The sequence below is a fragment of the Anopheles coluzzii genome, chromosome 3, assembly GCF_943734685.1.
Source record: "Anopheles coluzzii chromosome 3, AcolN3, whole genome shotgun sequence".
Classification (NCBI taxonomy): domain Eukaryota; kingdom Metazoa; phylum Arthropoda; class Insecta; order Diptera; family Culicidae; genus Anopheles; species Anopheles coluzzii.
In genome coordinates this window covers 31,821,672-31,848,526 of record NC_064671.1, presented here as the reverse complement: position 1 = coordinate 31,848,526, position 26,855 = coordinate 31,821,672, and the positions used below count along the sequence as shown (strand labels likewise).

The window sequence follows — 26,855 nt, the reverse complement described above, 5'->3', positions numbered from 1 at the left end:
TGTGTATGTGTACGCTTGCTGTTCTGGCTGGTCTGTGTGTGATTGTGGCGTTCCGAATTATTACCCTTTTTTACTCACTCAAACACACACACACACACGCACAAGTTGTCAGTTGAAAGAGCGATGATATCGATCGAGAGAAATGACCAAACGCCCAGCAAACGGCGCATTTTATTAGAACCAACTGGCGATGAACGAAGGAAGACAAACCAAAAAAACAACAACGAGATACATCAATTATGGACCTTGTCGCCGCCGTTGGTCGAGAACGATACCACAAAGACCACTGCAACGCCGACACAAAGGAGCGCTGGGATGCCGTAGGCCAACACAGAGAAAGAGAGAAAGAGAGAGAGAGAAATAGCAAGCGTGTGTGTATGAGCCGACGCGCGAAAGTTTTGATTGAATTCAATCAAAATGGCATTGATGCAGTTCAAAGCCTTTCCAATCGAAGCGCCACATCGAGTTCGCGTTTTTGGGGTAAGGGGAGGTTGGGGCAGTGCCATGCAAGGAGGTACCCACTGTCCGATGCTGCATTTGACTGCACGAACTAAAAAAGTGCAACAAAAGTGCAAAACTTTTCACAAGAGCCAAGGGAATTCGGGACAGTTTATTTGCAGCCTGGGGACTGCAACGCAGGCAGGAGTAGGTGCTCTAGAAGCTATGGAATGGGGAGGAGGACATTAAGGGAGACAACGGGGAGACTATTTCCCACCTCGGACTGGTGGGGCGCCGAGGAAGGGAAGGTTCATTTTTGGCAGTTCAATGAAACCGTCCTGGTGTCGGTCTATCGTCGTCTCGACGGCAATTTATGATATGGGCCGGTCGGTGACCTGTGGTGTGCACTTGTACACCGAAAAGTCTAACTCGTGAAACCGGAGTTGGTGAGGTGGTGTTGTTGCTAGCATGTGTGTCTAACACGCGTCTCCAAAATCACTACCAACACACCGGCACACCGGCAAAGTCTGAGTGGATGTGGAGACCATTATCGCATTAAGAATGGCATAGAAGTGGCGGTGGGCAGAGGATCGTAATAGTCCTAAGAGGCTAGACGAGCTAGTCGGGCCGTCTCCTAGATTCGTTGCTCTCTCTCTCTCTCTCTCTCTCTCTCTCTCTCTCGACTTCTCATTCTAGATGTGCTGAGCACTTCGAGAGAGAGAAAGAAAGACTGTGAAGAGATGTTGGTAGTGCAAAAAACGATCGCCCATTCTCTTCTTGGCACCATTCAATGTTTCTGTAATTAACGATTTTTTGGGGGCACTACGCGATTATCTCGGCGAAAACAATTAGCGCAGCGCACACACTGATTACTTCCGAATGCGTCACTGTTCGGGAGCAGATTAAGGGAAGAGGCATCATGCTTCGAGTTTGTAGATTGTGCAAGGTTACGTTCTTGAATGAAACCAAGGAAACATGGGTTCAATTACTCATTTTTTCTCGTGGTTCTTCCTAATGATCATCTTCATTTTGACTAGTAATCACTTTTCCAAACTTATTTTAAACTACTTATTGTTGGCGAAGAAGTGTGTTATCAAATAAACTGGTTTGTCGTTTTACATTTGAATGGATTTGTTTGTTGCTTTACGCCACTTGAATGATGTTGGTATTGGTTTGATTCATTGACTTGATCACATCGTTTCATAAACATGGTCATCTACACACACCTTACTGTAACAAAAACTCCTATTTAGTGAGAAATGTTGTTTGATTCGTGAAAAAGGAGATAAATGTTACAAAAGTTGCATCGAGTAAGTTACAAACACAGATAATTCATCTATTTAATTTAGTTTTGAGCAAACACAACCGATATACAGTCGCCTTGCCACTAAATTTTGGCTCTAATTCACCTACTTGTGTCTCTAAGGCATCAATTGTTCACAGTGCACATCAATTTTTGACTGTCAGTCAATCGTTTTATTTAACGAACTGTCTGAAACTGCGTGTTCCAAAATAATTGAATGTAAGTTAAGTAGTTAGTAATTTCATTGATAGTATTTAAAATATAACATTTGTGTTGCCAATTTTTTAAATTTTAATGGAGTGAAAATATTTCGCATGCTTTTGCAGGTGTAAGCCAGGTCAATTAAATTACACGGTTTTTTAAGTCTTTCGTGATTTAAAATTACAACTGTCATGAAACAACTCAAATATTTTCTAAATTTATAATGATTTTTTAAGAGTCTAAATGCCTTAGAAGCCAAAAACTTGGCGGCTACGACTGTATCATGCAACATCATCTACAGGGTGTTCGAGATAAATTTGACAGTTTCTGAGGGAATAGGAAAGGAATTTTTATCAAATTTATGTTAAATATTAAAAAAAAAAAATTCTACCAAGTCTATTCAAATATTCAAATATTGAACAAAGTGAAAAAGGGAATCAGAAGAGCATTAGGGTGACATCGATTGACGCCTTCTTTTTCTCACTTGCCTACAAAATCTGTGCAATAGCCCGTTTCACGCCGTTTTAGCACCGACGGGAGAGCGAGGTGCATAGGGACTAGTGGTGGGCGATACGTTTCATTTTACGACCCGACCCGAAGTCGGGTGCGAACCAGTCGGAATCGATTCAAACCCGTAGGTGCAGTGGGTGCGCTAGGTCGGAGTCGGAATAAAATCCGACGCGTGGGTGCAATGAGTTCGGGTCTACCCGAATGATGAGTAGGTGCAAGAAAGCATAAGCGACTCCGACCCGTTGGTGCAGTGAGTTCGGGTCGGGTTATTGAACCTACCTTGACTCGACCCGACCCAAACTCGTTGCACCAACGGGTCGGAGTCGCTTATGATTTCTCGCACCAACCGGAGTCGTTGCACTTACTGAATCTACTTGTACCTTTCGGATCGACCCGAACGACTCCGGGTCGCTTACGGATGGCTCCGACCCGATAGGTTCGGGTCGACCCGCCCATCACTAATAAGGACCGAAAGTTTGTTTCCTTGCATTCTATACCCCTCTAAAACAATTGCTGCCGAAATGGGTCTTTGTTTTGCATACCAGCAGAGCATCCAAACTGAAAAGTGGTTTTTATCAGCAGGTAGATCGTTGATCTCTTTCTCGCAAGCTGTGTTGGAGACAGGGTGATCGATAGCGGAATATACATATTATTCGTTATCAAAATGGCATTTTCTCTTATTCTGCACCAATCCGTGCATTAGTAGTATGGTTGATTTATTAGTAATGCTTCCATTTTTGATGCCGTATTAAGAGTAATGGCGAAAACATGAAGCTGCCAGTGAAATTGCTCCTTAATTACTTTTTTGCTTCTTGAAGGATATTGTTTTAAACATTCCTTCGTGAACTCTGTTCAATTGTGTATTATTATTTTTCTTATTTTAATTTTACGCAATAATTAAACAATTAATACCCATCCGATTTCAACGGTTGCATATTTTCCCGAGCGCGCGATGTTCCTTGTACATTAGCCGGGAAGGTCACATCGGCGGTCCTATTAATAGCGCCTTATTTTCTACTCTATTTACTATTGTTGATCATCCTCATCGCGACACACACACACGCGGGCACAATACCACACTAGTGGCGCAAAAGTGTCACTTATTATCACCTCATTTCAAATCGTCGCAGAAAACAAATTCCTTCGGAGCGCCAATCGTGTGAAGTGGCCCACACCAACACACTGCTCGTCTTTTCCCTCGTCTTTTCCATCCCCTATCGATCGCAAACACACTTGAAGCAGGGACCCCCCTTAGTCCCAGACCTTTTGAACCCAATCCTCACAATGGAACTGCAATGGAATGGACGGGCTGTGCATTCTGGGGCAGGCTTCCCGCCACCAAGCCAGGGAAGCGAATGACGCATGCGCAGAGCACACGGCGCACACGCTTTATCGTTACGCATCACCGACGGACCGCGAGCGCACGCTTGTTTTGATCCGATTCCGCAGCAAACAATCGCGCAGCATCGCTTTGCACCGCTTTTTGGGGAACGAGCACCGGAGAAAAAGGATCTGGTTGGTTGTGTTGAACGAAACTTTTAAAATGGAAATTAACGATTTAATTTTTAAAATTAAAAAATAAGCTCATAATTGAGTAATTATTATTGGCAGTTGTGTTTAAAGAATGCAACTGATCACACACACACGCAGCCTCTCTCGTCGTCACACGCTACACGTCAATAAGCAAACGTGTCATAACAAATCAGTGGCGTGCCGTGCACGTCACGCGCAGTGTGTGATAATCCAGCTCAACCCATCGCGGTGGCCCCGAAACGGACAGCTGCAGGGCACTCACACGATCCTTGCCCGACTGCAACTGCAACCAATCCCGTGTGCAAGCGAAAAAAAGAGAGTACAAAACACTTTACGCGGTTCCGAAAGAAAGTGATAACGGTACACACGGCAGCAGACACAGTGCCGCGCACGGGAAACAAAGGATTCACCGGACGTGTGTGCCTCTCTCGCACCCCTTTCAACATGGGGTTCGACCGGGGGTGGGGGGGGGGGGGGATGTAAGGGGGTGAAAATGTAAATAAACCACAATAAAGCACACGCTCGCTGTCGATTACGGCAGTGAAGAGGCTCCCCGTGATTGTATGTGATAAAAGCAGGCCGACGGACAAGCTAGATCACTTCTTTTTGCTGCTGCTGCTTCTTTAAACCCCTTTTTTGCATAAAAGGGAAGCGGAAAACAAGGGCGAAGGACGGAAGGAAGGGGTAGCGGCGGTAGTCGGTCATTAGTCAGAGGAAGTCCTCAGCGCCTTTATGTAATAGAGTAGGGCCCGGTGCGGCCGTCCACCGATCATCCAGTAGCTGATCGATCGTTCTAGCGGTTGGATGTGTGTAGCAGGCGTTTAAGCGCTACTTAAGCCGCCGTAAGCGCGTTAGACGACGAACTGGCCTGTTGCGTCGAACTTCAATTACCTTCCCTGAGCACCGAGTGGGCTTTTTTGTGTGTGCTTGTGTGTGCTGTGACTCTGCGTGTGTGTGCTTTAGTGTGCCGTGTGAAAATTCTCCTTCGCATCCCCCCATAAAAATGTCCCTCAAACCGTTCGACATTGAGGTGGATGCGCCCGGCGACGAGCTGATGGAGATTGCGCGCCGCGAGCTGCGCGAAACGCCCGAAATGCGCGCACAGGCGGTGGAAGAGCTGCGGGCGCTGTTGCGCGAAGCGAAGGATATGCACTTCAGTGAGGAGGAAGCGTTTCTGCTTATCTTTCTCCGGCCGTGTCACTTTTACGCCGAAAGTGCGCTGAAAATGGTGAGTTGCTTGGAATGACAAAGAAGGCAGACAGTGTACACCTGTTGCAAGAGCGTGCGCGCGCGTGTAGTAGACGATGAGTCAAAGGGGTTTCTTTCTTTTCCGGTCCCGGTCGCGGGTGTGACTTATCGATATTGAAGCTCCGGGGGAAGGGCGACAAACGTCTCCAGTGTCAACACTGGGCCATTGTACTTGCGACAGCGGCGCAACGCGTGCAAAGTGCCGAGAAGCATTGTTTCCATTTTATTATAACGATTTTGTTTTTGTTCGTTTGCTAATGATGTTCTTGAGGAAGAGACGGTGAAGAGACGCTTTTTTTCAATGAAGAAGACGCTTTGCATTCGATTTTGCGTCATCCATTCTGTGGCGTGTTCTTAGAGCAAGAAGGAAGCGTAATTAGACGCACATCATGTACGGCTATCGGCCGTTGGATGGTGATCTTCTTTTGGGATCTTTTTGATCCTCTTTGTCGCCTTGTGACGTCTATCAATCGGCGTTTTCGAACAACGTGTACCATATTTTATTAATGTCCCAATCGAACGAGTCCAACACACCTTCCCTTATCACAAGCAGCTGCAGGCTGAGGAAGATGAATTGATTAGATTAACCAGCGCATGATACCTCTTACACACACACACATCTTGTGCTCTCGAGTGCTTCCACTGTTCAAAGCATTCCAATTTCTCACGAGTTGAATAGACTTTGGAACGCAACAGCACTCGAATAGGCACTCTATATCTACAATCTGACCGCTCTCGAAACGGTGCAATCAGTTCCTTGTCCTCCCCCCCCCCCCTTTTTCCACCCCACTTCCGAAGATAAGAGACAAGCCGTGCAAGACGTGCAAATAGTGACCGTACGTGCCTTCTGCTGCATGAAATGGCAGCGCTCAGAAACACCCGACCGACTTGCACTTTGGACCAGTGACGTCAACCAATGTTGTGTGACTGTTTGTTCTCCCTTTGCTTTGCTGCAAATCAAATCAATCCATCACACGCTCAGGTGGTCTTTATCAACTTGCTTGTTTTTTTTTCTTCTTCCGTGTCCTCAGATGCGCCGTATTGCCGAGTTCAAGAAGACGAACCATCCGCTCCTGCACGCCCTCAAGCCGGAGGAGGAAAAGCTCGCCTTTGTCGAGCATAACGTCGTGAACGTGCTGACCAACCGCGACCAGAAGGGGCGCCGCGTGCTGCTGGTCAACTGTGGTGCCGCCTGGGACCCGAAAGCGGTCAGCTCGGAGCAGCTGTTCCGGGTGTTCTTTCTCATTCATCTCGTCGCCCAGCTCGAACCGGCCACCCAGATCAACGGCGTCGTGGTGGTGCTCGACTTTGACGGACTTTCGCTCAAGCAGGTGAAAGCCCTGTCGCCCTCGTTCTCCAAGCGGCTCATCACGTTCATCCAGGACGCGATGCCGCTGCGCCTGAAGGAGGTGCACATACTGAAGCAGCCGTACATCTTCAACATGGTGTGGGCACTCTTCAAACCGTTCATCCGCGAGAAGCTAAAGAATCGCGTAAGTATGCACGGTATGCCAGAATTTTGGGTGCTCAGGAGTTCCAATTCCCATGACCTCTTCAGTGGAAGTTATCAACAGCGAGAATGAAGCGGCCCCAAAACAAAAAAAAACTCTAAAGAAAAACATAATATTCAGACTTTAGCCAGACGGGGAGATTCTGCGCAATCGCCACCCATGCTGGAGCAACGATGATCCTTCATCGGTACTCCGCTATCAATATCAACAGTTGTGGTTAAGGTTTTTGTTTTGCTTCCATTATTTTTTTTTTTGGAGTAATCGCTCTCGGGGTCTCTCTGTTGGTAAACAAACCCGCTCCTGCTGTTCTTACCACGGCTACCGAACAGTACTATTCGTATTGCGTATTTGGATCGAAAATTCGCCCCATCATGCTGACCATGCGATCTGTGTTTCGTAATCGTTGTTGTTGTTGTTCCCTTCCGAATTTGGAAATTCGACAGATCTTCTTCCACGGCATGGACATGCGGAAGCTGCACAAGCACATCGATCCGAGCGATCTGCCGGCGAACTATGGTGGCGATCGGCCACCGATCAACTACGGCGGCAAGGAGTGGTATCCTTGCGTGTACAACTACATCGACCACATCAACCAGTGGAACACGTTCGGGTTTTTGCCGAACGTGCAGTGAGAAATCGTACAGTGGAGTAGGATAAGTGATGGGAGAATCTAAGCTTCCAGCTAGAATTAGGAGTACATAAGCCTGAACCATCTTAACTGATACCCTCCGAATATGCACAGTCGAATATTAGTAACGTTAGTAACTTACGGTTAGGATAGCGCGCAAATGCTGCGTCGAATTCCATGTAGAAGCCTTACATCAAGTCACGAGAGCCTTCCACCGAAAGGCTCGTTTTTAGATTTTAAATGACGCTCAAGACTTAGGAATAACTACTTAACAAGGGAGAGAGAAAAAAATGATCTTTTGCATCTCTCCGAAGATCTCCAGCCAGAGGTGAGTGTACTTGTACTTGTTTCCTGCCTGTGCCATCTTTTGGTGTCTCTGTGTGTTGTTCTTCATCCTGCCATCTGCCCTCGATTCGCTGTTGCATGCTAATCCGCCCAACAACCTGTGCATGTGTTACCTCACCACAACGAATGCTGCCTGTTAATAAACTGTTTCATGATTTCGCATCATCCTCAACACACAATGTAGTAGTGCCTTATCAAAACCCCTCATCAAAGCAAAAGTGGCTAACGCGGCCATTGCCATTCCACTGTTTGATTACTGATCACTTTCTTTCCCGTTTCTTTTTTTGCTAACCCGCATTTCACAGATCTTTTTCCATGGCAACGATTTGAGCAAATTCCATCAGTACATCAGCGTCGACCGGCTGCCCGCTGACTACGGTGGCAATCTGCCCGCGATCGACTACACCGGGAAGGATTGGTATCCGTGCGTGGCATCACACATCGACCATATCAACAAGTACCAGCGGTGTGGATTTGTGGAGCCTTCGAAGGAGTAGCGCCCCTAGTTTGTTGGCATGCTAATGCTGCGAAGCTGGATCGGGGTTTGCTACTTGCTAGCTTTACGGGTGATTGCACGTCCAAATCTAAGGGTGTGGACAAGGGGGCGGGGGATGTCTTGTGTTTGATCAACTTTGTCACTCGCTTCTGTACACAGCGAGCGTAATCGTGGTCTCAGATGTGTGTAGCACAAACAACTCAATAAATTAAACACCCAATTCTAAACATCGCTCACGCAACTTCTTCCTTTGGTTTGGCGAAAGGTCACTGGTGTGTGTGTACGGGCGTAGCGATAAGGTTTGTAATCGCGCTTGATGTTGACTAGTGAACAGCTTTAGTGGAATAGAAATTGAACGAAAAAAAAAACACCTTCGTTCTTCTTTGATCGAGTAGTTGATTGCGAGTAGTTTTGCTCCCAGGAAAAATAGCAAAAACTTAAGGATAATAAATCAAGCCCCTTTTGCACAGTGGTTCCCCTCCAAAGCAATGAGTAGACTCACGTTTGGTGATTTTCAAGTATCATTTTTATTCTTTGAATGATCTTTCGGCGTGCTCTGGCTATGTTGAGCATCCAGATGGCGCAACTGTACAAAAACTTACAAAAGATATTTGTAGTGAAATGTGCGTTTAACACTATTTAACGCTCGAATTACTGTATGAATGACCAAAATAAATGTGTGTTTAATGAGAATACTGGTAGAAATAAATTTCATCAGTTTTTTATTCTTTTATTCAGGATAATCTCATTTTTACACAATCAAAACAAAAACAGTGGCAAACAGGGCAACAGGGGCAAAACTATTCTTATTGAAATGCTTAAAACATCATAAAGGGCTACTATGAGCAGCTGAAATTTTCAAGAAATCGTAACAAGATGTTGGAGGACGAAGACATGCGTGCAATCATGTATTAAAGATCTAACTCGGTTTTCAACAGTTATTCTTCAGTTTTCACGACAATATTGTTAGAATAGAGCTTTTGTATCATGTTGGTGCATAAAATTTAGATGACACGCAGTTGGGAATTGTTGGACCGGTTCACGTACTAGGGTGTCGTATCGAAATTCAGACGAAATTCGCTTGAAATGGTCGAATTAAGTTTTGGCGTCATTGATTGCCGCTGCGAAGCCTGTGGACCCGATTTTTGCTTCCTGATATTTGCCAGGTACTATTTCACTGTTTGGCGGGTTGCATCGATCTCCCTCGGCCAAGCGAACGCAGCAATGTAGTCATGTTTCCCTCCGTCTCCATGGTCAGCATCATGTGGAGCTTCTTGTTGCTCAGGGTCGTCGGTTATTTAGAACTGGGCCTTATTTTGATCCTTTAAATGTTGGCTAATAGTGTCAAGATGTTGTAGATGCCGAAACAGGCTAATACGACGTCCAAAAATTGACCCACAAAGCCCGTTTTAAACGCTACGGTATGCAGTCTTTTGATCGCGCACGCTTCTAAACAAAGTTGCATGACTTTCTTGGCCATCACCGCTAGAGTTCAACTGATAGAGGTGTCAAATTTTGTCCAGGAACTTATATGTTTCAAAGTACGGTGGAAGAAAGTTTGTAAAAACAATGGGCTGAAAAATTAACAAAATTTTGTCCATTTTTTAGCGCAAGAGATGGCAGATTTAGGCGAGATTTCTATTTGAACTTTTTTGATTTACTTAATTACTGGAATTACATCCAATAAAACTAAACTTTGAACAACATTTCGTGAAATACAATCGTTGCCACTAGATGTTGGCTCTAAGGTATCATTTTTTGACTATGTACATCAATATTTACCTTTAAGGCAGGTATGTCAAACTGGCGGCCCGTGGGCCGCATGCGGCCCACGTGGACAATGAATGCGGCCCGCGAGAATATTTTGAGAAGTGCTGTAAGAACTGCAAACCAAAAATCTCTTCTTACTATTTGTCGAAGTGTATTCAATTTTCCAGAGAAGAACAATCATTGTGTCGCTATATTTTTCTAAATTAACATTAATGTTCCCATATCGTCTAACAAACTTATTCTACACGTACGTACAGAACAACCGAGACCACGAATCTGCGTCGGATAAAATTATCGTAATTTAACAAAATTATTCATAAACAACGGGTTCTTGTTATAAGAAATGAATATACCACCAGAACATTTGGGACTTGGAAATTAGCGAAAACTAATGTTTAAACACGATTTATTACAATTTTTCTCTTGAACTGTCAAAAAATTGCAGGAAAATATTTCCAGAAACGATTCCAGATTTGAAGCGAGGAGTATAAAAAGTCAATTTGTTTAACAATAATGATTTTACAGTATTTTATATAAATATTGAGGTATATTTTTTATTCTCAACTTTGCGGCCCGCGAATCACTGAAAATCTGTACTTGCGGCCCTCTGATAAAAAGAGTTTGACACAGCTGCTTTAAGGCATCAACATTTTTTGGCTTAGAGACACAAATAGGTGCGTTAGATTAAAAAAAATGATGTGAATTGCAAAAAATTGATGCCCAAGAGGCAATAGTTGTGATACGCTGTAAAAATTGATGCCTTACATACAAAAAATGATGAGTTAGAGTCGAATTTTGGCGGCAATTACTGTTTGGGAAAAATACCCCTTTCCAAGTAGCTATTGGACCGACCATAAATGTTTGTTGTGGTGTAATTAATATTGAAGCATCAATTATTTCTTTTACAAGTAAGATTTAACAGGATTTTCTATTTCAAAACCGTCTTGTTTTTGTTTGGCACAACAGCTTTAGTAGGTCAAAGCCTGCCTGTTCCACTAATAACCTTGACTATTAGTGACTTATTGATTATCCATAGCAGGATAGTCAGCCTTACGTATGAAGGGGCACGCTCAATATGTGGCCTGGAGCTAAAACTGGCATTTTAGTCATTCTAGTTGACGACGGTACTATGGGACCAACTTCATACTTCATATATCTCAACGTAATTAATGAAAATAAGTGAACTTTCAAACCTATACTAAGTACTAATGATGCTTTCAGTGAATTCCCAAACTTTTAAATATCGGAATTAAAAAAAGGAATGCTTATTGTCCGTCTTGATGCTACCGTGCGCCTTCCTATGCCCGTGCCCCCACGCAGGCAATCAGAAATCAGGAAGTATTACCACCTCAAAATCACAGTTTGTGAACTAGCGTGTTTGGCCTTCAATTCGATCAGCGCTTAATGCCTAAGTCACTTGCACGCAGCTGATAAGGGTCGTCGCCGTCGTCCAGAACCCAACACTGTCGATCGGTGGGATGGGGTGTTTTTAGTTACACCAGCACCCATCACCACCACCACCACCACCACCACCAGCCCCCTTTGTCCACTGTATCAGCTGTTTGGTGACACGTCTTGTCGCGCTCTCGCGCTCTCTATTTTCAAAGCAACACCCACCCCAGCTCTGCCTTTTCAAGTACGATGCAAAGCGGAATGTCTTGGTGGGGGAGGAGGGGGGATGGGGGTTGGTAAAGGTGATTAAGTGCTTGCGGTGGTGCGGTATTTCTTCGCTCCCTTTCTGCCAGTTCGATTGTGCCACCGGTTGGTCGATACGAGATTGGTGACGCAGAGCTTGAAATTTCAGTTTTTCAGCCCCAAAAAAAACAAACTGCCCGCAGCCAAAAATGTTGAGAAAGAGTGATAGAGCGAGAAAGAGATTACAAGTGGACGGTGCGAAAAAAAGGGAGCCAAAACCAGGGCGGGAGGAGGCTAGGGGGTGGTGGGCATGCGAATGTGCGCGCTGCGCGCGCGCGATTTTGCCGTAATCGATGGGTGAGTGCCATTGCGCGAAAGCATTCGTGCGTTGGACGCGTAACGAAGCGGTTTAGCTTTTTTGGAGCCTTTTTCTTCTCTGTGTGTGTGTGTGTGGGTTCGCGCGTTTTACCCCGAGGTGTAGTGTAGAGTTTTCAGTTGTGAGTGATTTTACAGACCCTCCGGTACAAAAAAATAAGGATGAAGACGACCGCACAGCCACCGTTTGACATTGTGACGGAGCCGCCATCGCAGGAGCTGCTCGAGGTGTCGCGCCACGAGCTGCGCGAAACGCCCGAGGTGCGCGAGCAGGCGATCCTGAAGTTGCGCGAGCTGCTGCACAACGCCACCGATCTGCACTACGCGGACGACGACGACTTCCTGCTGGTGTTTCTGCGCCCGTGCCACTTCTACCCGGACAGTGCGCTCAAAATGGTAAGTGCGCGCCGGCCCCTTGCGTCAGCACCTTGCTTTCAGTGTGTAATGTGAGTCCCAGGTTCTGGGTTTGCAAACGGCGCGCTTATTGCGCACAAAAATCATTTTTTCGACTGCTTGAAATGATTCCATGTGTCTCAAAACGGCACACACCGTCACGAAATTGTTCCCTTTATAATGAGGGAGAGAGAAAGAGAGAAAAAAAAGAAACCGGCAACTGTGATAAGCTTTCCTAGCGAATGTTTTGACCAAAAACTTGGGAAGACCTTATCAAGCCTCTGATTAAAACCGAAAGGATGGCGCGATGGGATGCAACACGGTCTTATCGGGGACCGTGCAGCTATCTGCAAATCCATTATAATGGGTGTATTGTTTACGTTCATTTCTTCCCCACAAACACACACACACACACACACACACATACAGATGCGCAGAATAGCCGACTTCAAGAAGAACAACTACCCGCTCATGCACAACCTGGCGCCGGAGGATGAGAAGCTTTCCTTTATCGATCACAAGATCGTGAACGTGCTGACGAACCGCGACCGCAAGGGTCGGCGGATACTGATCGTAAGCTGCGGCGCCGTCTGGGACCCGAAAGCGGTGACGGCCGAAAAGCTGTTCCGGATGTTTTACCTGGTGCATCTGGTCGCCCAGCTCGAGCCGGCCACCCAGATCAACGGGGTGGTGATCGTGATGGACTTTGAGGGTTTGTCGCTCAAGCAGGTTCGTGGCCTGTCGCCCTCGTTCTCGAAGCTGCTGCTAACGTTCCTGCAGGAGGCGGTGCCGCTGCGCATGAAGGAGTTCCACATCCTCAAGCAGCCGTATATCTTCAACATGGTGTGGACGCTGTTCAAGCCGTTCATTGGCGATAAGCTGAAGAAGCGGGTAAGTGACTTCAACGGGTGGCAAAGTGACTTCAAGTTTTTTTAAATCAATTTTCTCTCTCTCTCTCTCTCTCTCTCTCTTGCTTTCTCCCATTCAGCTCTACTTCCACGGCAGCGACATGAAGAAGCTGCACAAGCACATCGACCCGGCCGATCTGCCCAAAAACTATGGCGGCACGCGGCCCGCCCTCGACTACAGCTCCCGCGACTGGTATCCCTGCATCGAGAAGTACACCGACCACATCCAGCGATGGAACGGCTACGGCTACGCGGCCGGACCTTGAGAGCAGCGTGCCGGGGGAGGGTGTGTGCGAATCCAAGTCAGCAAAAACACAAACAAACAATTTCGCACCAATTTCCAAAGAAAAACGGGCCAAAAACTACTTACCGCGAGTGAGACTTACATTCACAAACAATTTAGACGTTAAGCACAGGTTGCAGGGTACGGTGGGTGACAAAGGGGGAGGTGCGAAGTCCGATTGTCGCCGATCAACGCGAAGGGTGATAAGCAATCGCGCGGACAATGACGTCGAACGCAATCGAGCATACGGTACGGTGTGGCGATAAGGTTCGAAGGACCATACCGGCCCACCACGAAAACACGCATGGGATCAAAACAGGGACACTATTAGTGATTAGGATGGGTGGAACACGGAGCATTTTGCGTGCCTGTGTGTGCCTGTGTATAAGGATTAGTGAGATTAATCCCCGTTCAATGTGGGTGCGTGCAGTTCGGGTATTTATCGCTATATAAATTGAATAAACTGACGATCGATCAAAGGAGGCGTGAGTGGTTGGCTTTTTTTCGTTATCGGAGGATTAAAGGTCCACGCCGGGATCAATGTCGAGCCGGTCGGCCGGAATGCGGGGTAATTGTGGGTTACGATGGGGTTTTCCTGGTTAATTGATTGCCTGCGAAACGATATGACGGGTTTGATTCGGACATTCGCTGATAACGCTGGCGGAGGTAAATTGTTTTAAAAGACAAGCCAACATGATATCCATGTTGAGGAATGAGTGTCAAATTTCTACGAATATCTTGAATATATGAAGGAACAAATCATTATATTTATCTTTGCATAGGTCTACGGTCTGTTTTAAAAGCGCATTTTTGACGTTCCAATCACATTTAAGTTCATAAATCCTGCATAATTACATCTAAATCCATAAATTTGAATTTAAAACCTACACCGGCTGTTATTGCAACTGCTGTGTTGCTGCGCTTGACGCTTCTAACCTAAACGCCTAAATGTATGCAATCTGTAACGCATTTTGTTATACGCGTGACAGGGTTTGCAGGGTTCTTAGCGCAATAATTGATTTTCTCAGGCAATAATGAATTAGATGGAACGTGAAATTAGAAACGGTTTATTTTCCTTTTTCATACATTTGTAGCTTCTTTCCATTGAAATATAAGTGAAGACGAAAGAGACGTTTTTCGTATCATGGTCTAGCCTTTACTTAAATTTGTTAGTCAGTTCTAACAGATAGTTTTTAGTTCAATCAACAATGAACATTCATTTAGAACATTCCGGAATAAAATGAAGTAAAATATGTATTATTTTCAACCCAATTTTGTACAATTTTGTAAATAAATTAATTAAGCCCTAACTTATTGTTTTCCGCAGTAAAACCTCATTAATCTAATTGTGTAACGCACGGGATTGATTTGCAGAAACGGTTGACCATGCTTGCTGATCGGCTTATCAGCGTGCCTCGTCCTTACATAACCGCAAATCAGCATTAGAAACGAACACGTTGAAGATGCTTTTTCCATCTCTGAGCGAAGTGAATGACGATTTGTTTACTAGCAAAGCCATTAACCTAACCGGCGAGAATCACAACAAGAGATCTAAAAGAAAAATCAACAAATAGAAAAGGGCTTTAGAATCCGTTTTATCCGTTTTCAATAGCTGAGTTTTGCATTTGCATGTACTGTTTCTTTTTCTTGACATTATTTTTTTTTCGTATGACTAACTTCAACCTTTACCCTTCCAACCATTCAACAGTGCTGTTGGACAACGATGGAATTACCAAGCAAACCCCCGTCCAGTGCTAAAGTCCACTTCCGACGTCGTCATATCAATACAACGTTCTATTCCCCGTTTCTCGCTACTTGTCACCCCAAAATTTGTCATCCTCTCTGGGCCCTCCTAAAGTGTCCCACAGCACGGTGGAACCGATAAGACGGTTCGCTGCCACAACGGTTCGTTTCTCCCCCCCTTTGGTTTATCAATTCCAAACAGCCCCAGCGGGCAGACAGACGGGCAAGTAATGCACAGCAAGCTTCCTCCAAGTGCTAACGGTCTTACGCGCTCGGTTTGTTGTTTGGATTATGGGAATCCAATCGATGGCTGCCGACCGGGTGCCCCGACCATTTATCTCCTCCACGGCACCTTGCGCAGCGAAGAAAGTCCTGCGCCGATGTGATAGTGTGTGCGCTAAAGGAATCGTTTCGGCACCGGACACCTCCTAATCTAGTGAACCAAAAAGGAAGGAAAAAGAAAAACGCCACGAATCGAACGCCGCAAGGGCAAGGGTATCAGCAACGTAAACAACCAGGACCATGGGTAGCGGGAGAGGGCTTGGGATGACTGATAACGGACACAACTGAAGGGAACGCACTGTGTCTTCCAAAGCGTGCCGGGGTCGGGCAGCGGCCACTGGTACAGTGTGCTGGTGATCATCATTGTGGACGGATCGACGGAACTATAGTGCCTGGGAACCATGGGAAAGTTTGAGCTTGAAACGGCGCCACCGAGCGAGGAGCTGCTGGCGATTGCCAAGCAGGAGCTGCGCGAAACGCCGGAAGTACGGGCGGCCGCCGTGGAGGAGCTGCGCAAGCTGGTGGAAGCGGCCACCGACCTGTGCTACCCGACCGACGAGGAGTTCCTCATCATCTTCCTGCGCCCGACCAAGTTCTACGCCGAAAGCGCACTCAAGCTGGTAGGATTGGAGTTGAAATTGTACTGGTCTAGGGGCATCTTCACATCTTCTCTCACTTTATAGATGCGCAACATTGCCGAGTTCAACAAGACGTACAAGGAAACGCTGTTCAACCTGATGCCGGCCGATGTGCAGAACGTGTTCATCGAGCACAACATTATCAACATTCTGACGAATCGCGATCAGCACGGCCGGCGCATGATGGTGGTCAACATGGGCGAAACCTGGGACCCGAAGGCGGTGTCGGAGGAGCACATCTTCCGCGTGCTGTACACGATCCACAAGCTGGCGGTGCTCGAGCCGGCCACCCAGATCAGCGGCGTCGTGGTGATCTACGACTTTAAGGGCATGGGCATGAAGCACGTCCGTTCGATGTCACCGGGCGGGGCCAAGCGGCTGCTCACGTTCATCCAGGAGGCGAGCCCGCTGCGCGTCAAGGGCATCCATTTCATCAACCAGCCGATGCTGTTCAGCATGGTGTGGTCGCTGTTCAAACCGTTCGTGCAGGAGAAGCTGAACAAGCGCGTAAGTACTATCTCTGTGGATACTTTCATCCACAAAAACAGGACTCTCTAATGATGTGCCCTCCCTGCATTGTAGATGTTCTTCCACGGTGACAAGCTCTCTAAGCTGCACGAGCACGTCCACAAGGAGTGCCTACCGTCGAACTACGGTGGCACCTTACCGGCCCTAGACTACGGTGGCAAGCAGTGGTACCCGGTCGCGGAACAGCATCTCGACTTCATCAAGAAGTGGAACTCGTGCGGCTTCAAGTAAGGCCGGATAGCCCCCCATACCCGACTGACCCAAAGATTGACGTTGCCGAAAGTGCATCTTTATCATGCCGAACTGCCTCCTTCCTCCCCCTTAAAACCAATGACCGTGACCAGCAAAAGAGAAGGCAGCAGCGAACACAACTCTAACGTCACTCTAAGTCGTTATCAATCGGTCGTTGTGCTCTCCGTGTATAAGCGTCAAATCATTCATCCCTCTCTCTCTCTGCCTCTCGGTCACTGCCTTTCTCTCTAACTCCCGGTCTGGGTTTGCTTATCATTCCTCCATTCGGGGCGAGTGATTTATTTTTAGTTTCAATTTTCCGCTGCTGGAAAGGAGAGCCCATGTAGGGTTGCGTAGGGTCATTGCAGTCATGGCAGGGAGGTTGGTAAGAGCACTGGTGACACTCGTAAGAACAAGAAAAGACTCGATTATTTGCATTACCCGGCTCATGCTTCTGTTGTACCACAAACCATTTCATTTCGTGCCTGTTATCAATTGTTTTGGCGCAGAACTGTGCATTGAAAAATAAATTAAAATGTTGTTTAACGTTCTAATTCTGTTCCTGATTTGATTGAAGCCTATTTTGAGATTGCTGAAATCTGGAGTCTTAATCGGGAGTCTGGAGATTGCTTTTACTGAATGGTGATTGTGGGCTTGGGAATTGGTGATTTTGGAGAAAGAGTTCCTGATGACTTTGTATGAAATAGAGATGTTCCCAACGTCGCAAAGTTGGGATTCATCAAAACACACCTAACAGCTCAACTTAGAGATCTTTGATCTGCTAACATAGACCACACAGAAGATCAGCAAATATTAGTCCTTCACAACTCAGTCAGCCATTTAAAGGCGTTCGCTCACATGGCAGCAGTACTCCCCTTATCGCCCTCCCACCGTCCAATGGGCTGTAAACCGATTGCGAACCGATAATCATTGTAAGTAAATCCCCTTTTATAAAGGGACACCCTCACAAAGCAACGCTTCTTGGAAATAATCTTATCGTAATTGATCGAGGTGGATTAAATCGCCCGCTTGCGCAAAGGTCATCCGTGATAGGGAAACCGCCAGGCCAACAATGAGACGACAGAAAGACCATTTACTTGCCCTTGCCTTCACTTTTGACCAAACAAGATGTGCTTTTATTATAACTAGCTTTTCTTTAACTCAGTTTTCCGAGTTGATAGAGAGATGCACCTTTTGAAGTTTTTAATTTTGTGATCGAATGAGGCGTTTCAATACTATTCATTTCAAAACTATACGTTGATGCCTTTAAAGAAACAAATATATGATATAGTCTTGTATATAGAGAAACTGGCCAGTGATATCAAAATCTTAAGCGTGAATCTTTCAATAATCATCGACGTTTTAAAGCATCTTGTGTAGTAAAAATTCACTTATTAAAAACCCAATTTTTCCTTACTTTTATTTCGTAAATGGCATGAAAATATTAATCAATTAATGAACAGTGGAACGTTTACTTGAACCCGCAAGTGTTCCACTTGGTGATGAAGTCATTGTACTGCTCTGCCACCGGGTACCACTCCTTGCCACCATAATCCAGGGCCGGAAGCGATCCACCGTAGTTCGCCGGCAGGCACTCCTTCGAGATGTGCTCGTGCAGCTTTGCCATCTTCTCGCCGTGGAAGAACATCTACAAATTGGCAACGAGAGCAAACCCAAAAATCCCATCCGTAAAATGTCACCAAGGTTCCGGAATTGCCAACAACTTTCTACTTACGCGCTTGTTAAGCTTCTCCTTCACGAACGGTTTGAACAGCGACCAGACCATGTTGAAGATCATCGGCTCGTTGACGAAGTGGACCGCCTTCATGCGCAGCGGGCAGGCCTCCTGGATGAACGTGAGCAGCCGCTTGGCCCCGCTCGTCGACATTGCCTTGACGTGGCCCATGCCCATGCCCTTGAAGTCGTAGATGACAACGGCCCCATTGATCTGGGTCGCCGGCTCAAGGACGGCCAGCTTCTGGATGGTGTACAGGGCCCGGAAGATCTGATCCTCCGTCACCTCCTTCGTGTTCCACTTCTCGCCCATGTGCACCACCATCAGCCGACGGCCCTTCTGGTCGCGGTTGGTGAAAATGTTAATCAGCCCATGGTCGACAAACACCGGCTTCACATCGGCGGGCATCAGGTTGTGCAGCAGGTCTTTGTACGTCTTGTTAAACTCCGCCACATTGCGCATCTTTTATGAGAGAATGTAAACACAATTAGTGATTTATTACACCTTCTCGGACACCTTACTACTCGGATCAAACCCAAACTCACCAGCTTCAGTGCACTCTCGGGATAGAACTTGGTCGGGCGGAGATAGATCAGCAGAAACTCCTCATCGTCCGGGAAGCTCAGATCGCTCGCACTGAGCAGCTTGCGCAGCTCCTCAATGGCAGCCGCCCGCACTTCGGGCGTTTCGCGCAGCTCCTGCTTGGCGACCTCGAGCAGCTCGGCGCTCGGCGGCGAGCGATCAATCTCAAACGGGCCCGGCATCACTTGCAATCACTCTGTACAACACTGCGGACGAGTCGGATGGAAAGCCAGCGAAAGTAGAGCCGGCCCGTCGATTGGCACGATTTAAGTACTCGAACTCTCGGGCCTGGGATTAAGCCTATCGTTTCTTATCGGGGATTGTGGATTACCGATAGCAAGACTGCAGACTGCACATTGAATCCCCCCCACGGGGCAGTGAATCTTATCAAACCCCTGGCGGGCGGTTTACATAACGAATGTTTTGAGCGAATTTCGCGACGACCACCGTGCTTTGGTTGATACAGCTGGTAATGAGTTTACATCTTTTCGAGTTTGCCGTTGTTGTGATGGGAGGTTTGTTGCCCGTCCCCCCCCCCGGAAAATAACCTTTGTTCGGAACGAAGGTGGATAAAGACATTGGGTGCAAGTGCATTTGGATTTGGAGAAACAGACCTCGTCAAACAGGGGCTGTTTGGAGGTGCACCCTCATACTTTTGCTATTCGTAGATAGAAAGAACAACATTTTGATATTAATTCTACGTTGTACTGTTCTATTCTCAGCCAGTTCTCCATACAGGTTTCATTGAGCGATGCAGCCGTTGGTTGGTCACACACCAGCCTCAGAAGCAACTGACGATCAAACGTGATCGTCATCACGATTCCTACAAATCATATCCATCCGAGAGCTAACCTCAGCACCGTGGCGAGATAATTATCTTTTCATTACAGCTTACCGCAGCGCACATCGGATACTAGGAGACTCGAGGGTGGGGGGTTTGATGAGTTTGATTCTCCACTGCTACAATATATTGTTGCGTCCGGTTCCGAAGCAGGTGGCAGTCAACACGCTGTGGTTGATGAACCTTCAGTGACTCGTTGACACACTCTTGTTGCGTTTGGAAGCATACGTATTAATTTTGCCTACACTATTGAGCAAACTCAACAAAACTGAGCCTTAATGTATGCAATCGGCGCAACAAAACCACTTTACCTCCACTCCTTGTCTACGGGGCTTGTCTGCTATTGATTAATGCCCCATTCTAACAACATCGTCGTCACCGTGGCAGCTTCGATCTTCACACCACTACACTCGAAGATCGCTTCGTTTGCAGTTCGAGTTTGCGAGCCGGGCGGCTCGATCAAGCCAGATGTTGTGTGCTGTTACGTCATCAGCCTCAATTTCAGTGCTTACCGTTTGAAGTATTTGGCAACATGGAAGAAGCTACCCATACCCAATGGATTGGTCTTCTTCGTTTGGGCGCCAAGGGAAGAAGCAAAGCGAAAAATACGAAAAAGAGAAGAGAGACGGAGAAAGAGGGATGAAAAAAAACAATATGTAGAAGAAGGCTCAAAGTACTGCACGAATCACTTGCGCAAACAGACGGCTGCCGACGGCTGTGCTTACTTTGGGTAGGAAATTTAATCTCTTCCCTTGCTGTAAAATTGCAATCTCGAACCCCCACCTGGGATTTCGAGAACCTTCTCCGGGAGAAAATAAATAGCGAAGAAACATAACATGATCCCACTTTTACAATCACTGATTTGGCGTACAACCAGGTCCGCAAAAGCTGCTCACCTGCATCCCACCTACCAATCAGCTCAATGCCATGTCGGCGACCGTACCGGCAATCGAAGGTCAGGAGGTGTGGGATTATCTGCACCTCCCAAAAACCCGTGGAACCAGTGGTCCAGTGGAAAAACACAAATGCAGCCAAAAATGCGTCACACAAAAACCGCAGCTCCATTTTCAACCCCCGGGGAGCATTGCGTTCGGTGTACATTTCCCTCTTCAAATCGCAGGTTCGTCGCTTACGCATCCCGGGCACACGGGGAGTCGGTGCAAGTCTTTCGTCTCTTTTCGCCCGAGCGCAATCAATGGCGGACGGAAGGCGATAGTACTCAATAAACAAATAAAGCTTCGTGCACACAAGCAATACACACACTCGAAGCCGGCATCGGGAAAAAGGTCACTACACAACACGCCACAGACGCGATCGTTTTCGTCCGATCGGTACAGGGCGCTTAGTCTATAAAGCGAATGGTGCCCACTGTGGACGGTTTCATTCATCGCTCAGCAGCCGGGAACGACGGTGCTTGTGTTGCTGCCGTAGAGACGAGCTCTTGTCCAAGTTGCGTAACGCTTTGCATCCCACTCAGTCGCTTTCCGTGTTTACACAGTGCGTGCGTGATCCGTTCTGTGTGCCGTGTGTCCGTGAGCATTCGTTGGTTCGTTGTACACCCTTCACCTCTACTGAGCCGGTTTTTTTGTTTTTTTGGGGGGAGTGTTATTTTGCCTAAGCAGTGTTGTGCGTGTTGGTCTTTGTGTTGTTTTTTTCTTTCGGAAATAAAACCCTCAAACCGAGCGAGACTCGGCACCACTCCACGGGCTCCCCAAGGTCAGCCGGGCTCGCGCTCGATAGAGGTCCGCTTTTTCGGGGAGGTGGTAATTGGATAGGCAGTGCAGTGACGCGTCCCTGATACGCCATTAGTAGTGAGGCTTTTCGTTGATTTTTCGGTGTTCGAGTGATTTTCGAAAGTGAAAGCCCTTGAGCAATCCGTGCGCCTAAGTGACCGCCTAACATGTCGATCAAGTACAACGAAAAGAACTACCCGTACATCGATCTCGGGCGCGGGTACATCATCTACCTGCAGGACGACGACTACACCGACCAGCGCTGGATACTGAAGGCCGAGCAGGAGCTGAACGAGACGGCCGAAAATAAGGCACGCTCGCTGGAGCAGCTGCGCGAGCTGCTGCGGGACGAGCCGAAGCTTACCGTGCCGCTGGACGATGAGAAGTTTCTGCTCAAGTTTCTGCGCCCGCTCGGCTACGATGTGCAGCGGGCGTTCGACTGCATCCGGCACACGTTCGCGATGAAGCGCACCTACGGCAAGGATTACTACGAGGGGCGCATCAAACCGTCGCACATACGGCACATCTACGATTCGGGCATGGTGAGCTTCCTGCCGCTGCGCGACGACGATGGCAGCGGCATATGCGTTACCCAGCTCGGACGTAAGTAGCGAACTGTAACCTGCAATTTACATTGCAATGACACTCACGTACGCGCGTGTATGTGAACACACGAACAAGCGGGAGAGCATGCGGTACAAAGCATAATGTAATCCACCCAACGAGTACGTTGACCCTTATTTCTCAATGTCAAACGCTGGGTGATTTGAGACATTCCTTAGTCTCCCGAAATCGAAATGGATAGAGAAACCAGTTTTCGGTTGGAAACACCAACAGTGCCAAAGATCATCTTCTTCACCCCATAGTATGATCGTTCTATTGGCTGGGGGAAGTTGTGAAAACGATCACGGTTTGTTTACCGACTCTGCCAACCGTCAGCATAAAACTTTTGCAACAGTTTCGCCCTCTCTCTTTTTCCATACACAATGTCTATCTCGTTCTTTTCTAAACGATGAAGCTGAAAGATGATCATCACACGGTTTGCGTTGGTACTGTTCGGTGCTCCGAGGTGCCCCGTTGTGCCCCGTGCACGTTGTAAATGGCAAATGGTTTGCTGCTGATGAAATGGAAGCTGCCGTGGTGGGAGAGCAGCGATTGGAATCGAGGGGTAGTAAAGGTAGTGAGCATTTTTCTATCAACTCCGGCCCATTGTGTCACGATCAGTACAGGTGTTGTTGCTGTAATTGTTTTATTTTGTCCTACCATTGTTTCGCTTCTATGTGTATGGCGATATGGTTCGTTTCAGCACCGCGCATTGGGGGCTATACAATTATGAAATCTCAAATAAAGTAGTAAAAGTGTACAAATAATTTAAAGAATAACGTTCCAAACTTCGCTTATTTTCAGCTCAAAAAGTTTAAAACTATGCTTTTAAATCCATATATTCTTTTTGAAGGTCATTTGAGCGGAAAAGCTTTAAAATGATATCTTTCTTGGAAAGTCATTTCTGATTTTTTTAATTCAAAAGACTAATTAAAACATTATCACATTCTTATACAATTTTATCACTACAAACAGACAATGCATTCTGTTGTAATAGCTAAGCAAGAACTCTATGTATAAAAGCAAAACTTATAAGAAATACGTAATTAGAAATAACATTGGAAAATGTGAAAAATAAATCTCATTACATTAGTTTTTAAAAGATAAACCATGTCAAAACTCATAATACTAACGCTGCAATAGGCTTAAATAGGCATCAAGAAATCACAGTCTTATTTACTTTGTTACAAAATCATTCCCCTTTTTTCCTCTCATTTCGTCCATTCTGGGTCATAATTAAACTGACCATACCACTATCACTAAAACCGCGACGTGATCTTGACCCATTTTCTCCCGTCTTGTATACCATCGGGCAGTAAAACGACAGCCATTGCAGTAGTAAACGCCACATACTGGGGCTCCTACACCGCTTTAGAAACTGCTGTCACTTTCATCGGACTGCTGTGACGCACCCGACCGAACCGGTCACTACTTTCAGCGTATTTTACCTTGACGCACCAAGCACCAGCACGTGGAATATTCCTACACGCGTAGTGCGAAGCAATCGCGATCGGACTGCAAATCGTTCCATTTTGCACAGATGTAGAATGAATCGATTTCAATGCCACCGCGATCGGAATCAGAATCGATAAGTAGCAGTGAGTAATAGGTAGCAGGACGGGATGACAACAAAAAATGAGAGTAGTTGTAGGAAAATTACGTGATACGGTATGATGAGATGCAGACGTAAGCCAGAAAGCGGGCCTGATCGATGCAGTAGAGGAAGTGTAAATATAACAAAACCAAAGACTGTGGAATAATAAAGCCTAAACTGCTTTTTCTCGACTTTGTAGTTACCTTTATGAATTATTTTTTTGTTACAATTTATATTAAAGAACATTTTAAGAGCACAAAAACAGCCGTCGAATACAAGACACAGCTCAGTAAAAGGCGATTAAATACACTAAGCTTCACATTGCTCAACGAATATTTGTTCATTGTTCAAGGCTGGTGGTATTTATTGATTGTACAGCTTCAATCATTCTTATTTTCTGACCTTGGCCCCTTATGGGCACGTGCTATTACACTCTTTTCTCTTACGTCTTCCATTTATTTATACGTAATCTTTGCCCTGCTACACCGAGAAGCTCATCCGATACCCAGTGACCTCTACGGATCGTTTCACTTTTATACCATAAACGCACATCTATTTCCTGCACAACAATATGAATCATGCCTCACAAAGATGCCGGTAGTACGGGCAGCATTTTTAGGTCACGCCTTTATGACTTTCACACGCCAACTTCAGACTCTTAACTCATCCGTATCACTGCCCTTGTGTGGTTTAAAATAATTTTACAATTTTTGCCTTTTATCCGGACTTCCTTCCTTTCAGGTAAATGGAACACCTCCAAGGTTTCGATGTACGACGTGGTGGCCCTGTTCCGCATCAACATCGAAGCGTCGCTGATGGATCCGCTCGTGCAGGTAAACGGCATACGCATCATCTTCGACTTTGACGGCCTGTCGATGTCGCACGTGGCGCAGGCGTCGCCCAAGCACGCGATGGTCAGCCTGCAGTGGATCCAGAAGTGCTGCCCGCTGCAGCTGAAGAGCATCCACATCGTCAACAACTCGATGCTGTTCAACGTGCTGTTCACCATCTTCAAGCCGTTCATCTCGAAGGAGCTGCGGGACAAGATGTACTTCCACAACCGCGACTACAGCGGGCTGACGAAATGCATCAGCGCCAAGTGTTTGCCGCCGGCGTACGGCGGTACGCTCGATGCGCCCGACTGCGAAGGTCAGCTGCTCGGGGACTTTATGCAGCTGTACGACAAGCACTACGAAGGTAAGCCGGGTGGAAGGGGAGACATATGACTCATCTAACGCACATGTTTGTCGTTTCTTCTGCAGCGATGGACGCGTTCGGGTACGAGGAAAGCAATGCCAAGTGAAGCACCACCACCACCACCCATCACAATCACCTGCTGCAACAGTGCTGCCAATCTGTGATCTATGCCGCAAACCACCACCTAATACAGCCCACTCCAGCGCACTCATTCTATCGCCTGTATCGTCTAGTTTTCCTAATGCGACCGGTGTGCTGCTCTGACATTGACCGACAGCGAGTGACCGACCGATCGGATCATATCAGCGATGCATTGGATCGCCCCAGAACGGTCGCGTTAGTGTAGTGTGTAAGCGATTAGGTAAGCTTTTTCGGGTAGTGGGACATCATGCTTGAGGGTTAATTGGTAAGGATTGCTAGAGAAAAAGCAACCACCAGCAACGCGGCGGTTTGACATTGAAACGTGCTGCCACCGTTCGGCTGTCTTTTGCATTGGAGACATTATTTTTACTCGCGGGCATACACATTAAAGTTCAAGTACCGTACCGGCAGTACCGCGTACTTGTGTGTACCATGAGCAGTGCTGTGCGCGCAGTGAAGGGCAAGAAGCCTGTGCCGACAGGTCGTTTATTTATTGGTTTTATTGGTAGACGCGTACGAGTTTGGCGTCGTTTTTTCTTTCGATTTGTTTCTGTTTTGACGATCAATACCGCGGCAATAAATGAAGCACAGCTAGTGAATAGTGCAAAAAGAGGATAGTTTGTCGAGAATGAGTTAAAAAAATACAAGGCTTAAAAAACAAACTATTTCAGTTATTAAAAGAATAACTCAATTCAAGAACAATTTTAGAAAGTAAAAAGTGAAAGGAAAGGAATAATGATAAGTATAAAGTGTAAGTCCTTCAAACCGTAATTAAACTAGTTCCTTACGATTAATAAACAGTGTGAAACGAATGAATTACAGCGCTTTTATTGACCTTTAGTAATGAAATGCTTTCAATTAATTGGGCCCTTCACGATTCTAGTCATCTTTTTTATATGGAGTTTGACAGATGGAGACTGAAATCATGTAAACACTCCACACAAAACCGCACACAAAACTAGCCTGCGATTTTCAGTCAAGATTATTTACATCCTAATTTTGCTACAGGATTTACATCCTAAGCTAGAATTAGATTCGAGTTCTCGAATCTGCTCGAAAATATGGCAAAACAAGGTGGTGTTTTCATTTATCCCAAGGTGCATTAAAGAAATCAGGTGGTGGAATCCAGAATCTGAAGGCGGATTGCTCAGGGAAGTCGTGCCTACTACGGGCTCCACAAACTCCTGCGATCCAGAAGACTCCAGCAACGCACGAAATGCGCCATATATCACACACTGATACGTCCGGTAGTCCTCTACGGATACGAGTTTTGGACTATGCTAACGGAGGACGCCAATGCACTCGCCATTTTCGAACGGCGGGTGCTAAGGACTATCTTTGGCGGTATGTGCGAGCAGGGCGTGTGGAGAAGGAGGATGAACCACGAGCTAGCTGAGCTGTTTGGCGGTGCTGGTATCCTGACATTCATC

General features: G+C 46.5%; 5 protein-coding genes across 6 annotated transcripts; 4 read left to right on the top strand and 1 right to left on the bottom strand.

Moving 5' to 3' along the window:
- The first annotated feature begins 4,617 nt into the window (after positions 1-4,617).
- On the top strand, positions 4,618-8,443 carry LOC120958703 (clavesin-1-like). Of its 2 annotated transcripts, XM_040381677.2 has the most exons (4): positions 4,619-5,213; positions 6,265-6,726; positions 7,188-7,700; positions 8,023-8,139. In XM_040381677.2, exons 1-3 carry the CDS (start codon positions 4,989-4,991, stop codon positions 7,374-7,376), a joined length of 876 nt encoding a protein of 291 aa, XP_040237611.2. In that variant the 5' UTR covers positions 4,619-4,988; the 3' UTR covers positions 7,377-7,700; positions 8,023-8,139. The 2 variants fall into 2 exon arrangements, with proteins under 2 accessions (XP_040237610.2, XP_040237611.2); XM_040381676.2 differs by lacking the exon at positions 7,188-7,700 and having other exon boundaries at positions 4,618-5,213; positions 8,023-8,443.
- Positions 8,444-11,969: 3,526 nt separating this feature from the next.
- LOC120958735 (clavesin-1-like) lies at positions 11,970-14,059 on the top strand. The gene is made up of 3 exons (XM_040381718.2): positions 11,970-12,389; positions 12,816-13,277; positions 13,375-14,059. The coding sequence occupies exons 1-3, from the start codon at positions 12,156-12,158 to the stop codon at positions 13,558-13,560; spliced, it is 882 nt and encodes a 293-aa protein (XP_040237652.1). The 5' UTR covers positions 11,970-12,155; the 3' UTR covers positions 13,561-14,059.
- Positions 14,060-15,708: 1,649 nt separating this feature from the next.
- LOC120957878 (retinaldehyde-binding protein 1-like) lies at positions 15,709-17,553 on the top strand. Its single transcript, XM_040380299.2, has 3 exons — positions 15,709-16,222; positions 16,286-16,747; positions 16,823-17,553. Exons 1-3 carry the CDS (start codon positions 16,004-16,006, stop codon positions 16,997-16,999), a joined length of 858 nt encoding a protein of 285 aa, XP_040236233.2. The 5' UTR covers positions 15,709-16,003; the 3' UTR covers positions 17,000-17,553.
- An 832-nt stretch (positions 17,554-18,385) lies between these two features.
- On the bottom strand, positions 18,386-19,567 carry LOC120957877 (retinaldehyde-binding protein 1-like). The gene is made up of 3 exons (XM_040380298.2): positions 19,280-19,567; positions 18,735-19,196; positions 18,386-18,647 (listed from the first exon to the last, which is right to left on the bottom strand). The coding sequence occupies exons 1-3, from the start codon at positions 19,496-19,498 to the stop codon at positions 18,471-18,473; spliced, it is 858 nt and encodes a 285-aa protein (XP_040236232.1). The 5' UTR covers positions 19,499-19,567; the 3' UTR covers positions 18,386-18,470.
- Positions 19,568-21,505: 1,938 nt separating this feature from the next.
- Positions 21,506-26,237, top strand: LOC120958422 (alpha-tocopherol transfer protein-like). The gene is made up of 3 exons (XM_040381220.2): positions 21,506-22,493; positions 24,829-25,284; positions 25,350-26,237. Exons 1-3 carry the CDS (start codon positions 22,058-22,060, stop codon positions 25,388-25,390), a joined length of 933 nt encoding a protein of 310 aa, XP_040237154.2. The 5' UTR covers positions 21,506-22,057; the 3' UTR covers positions 25,391-26,237.
- The last annotated feature ends 618 nt before the right edge of the window (positions 26,238-26,855 follow it).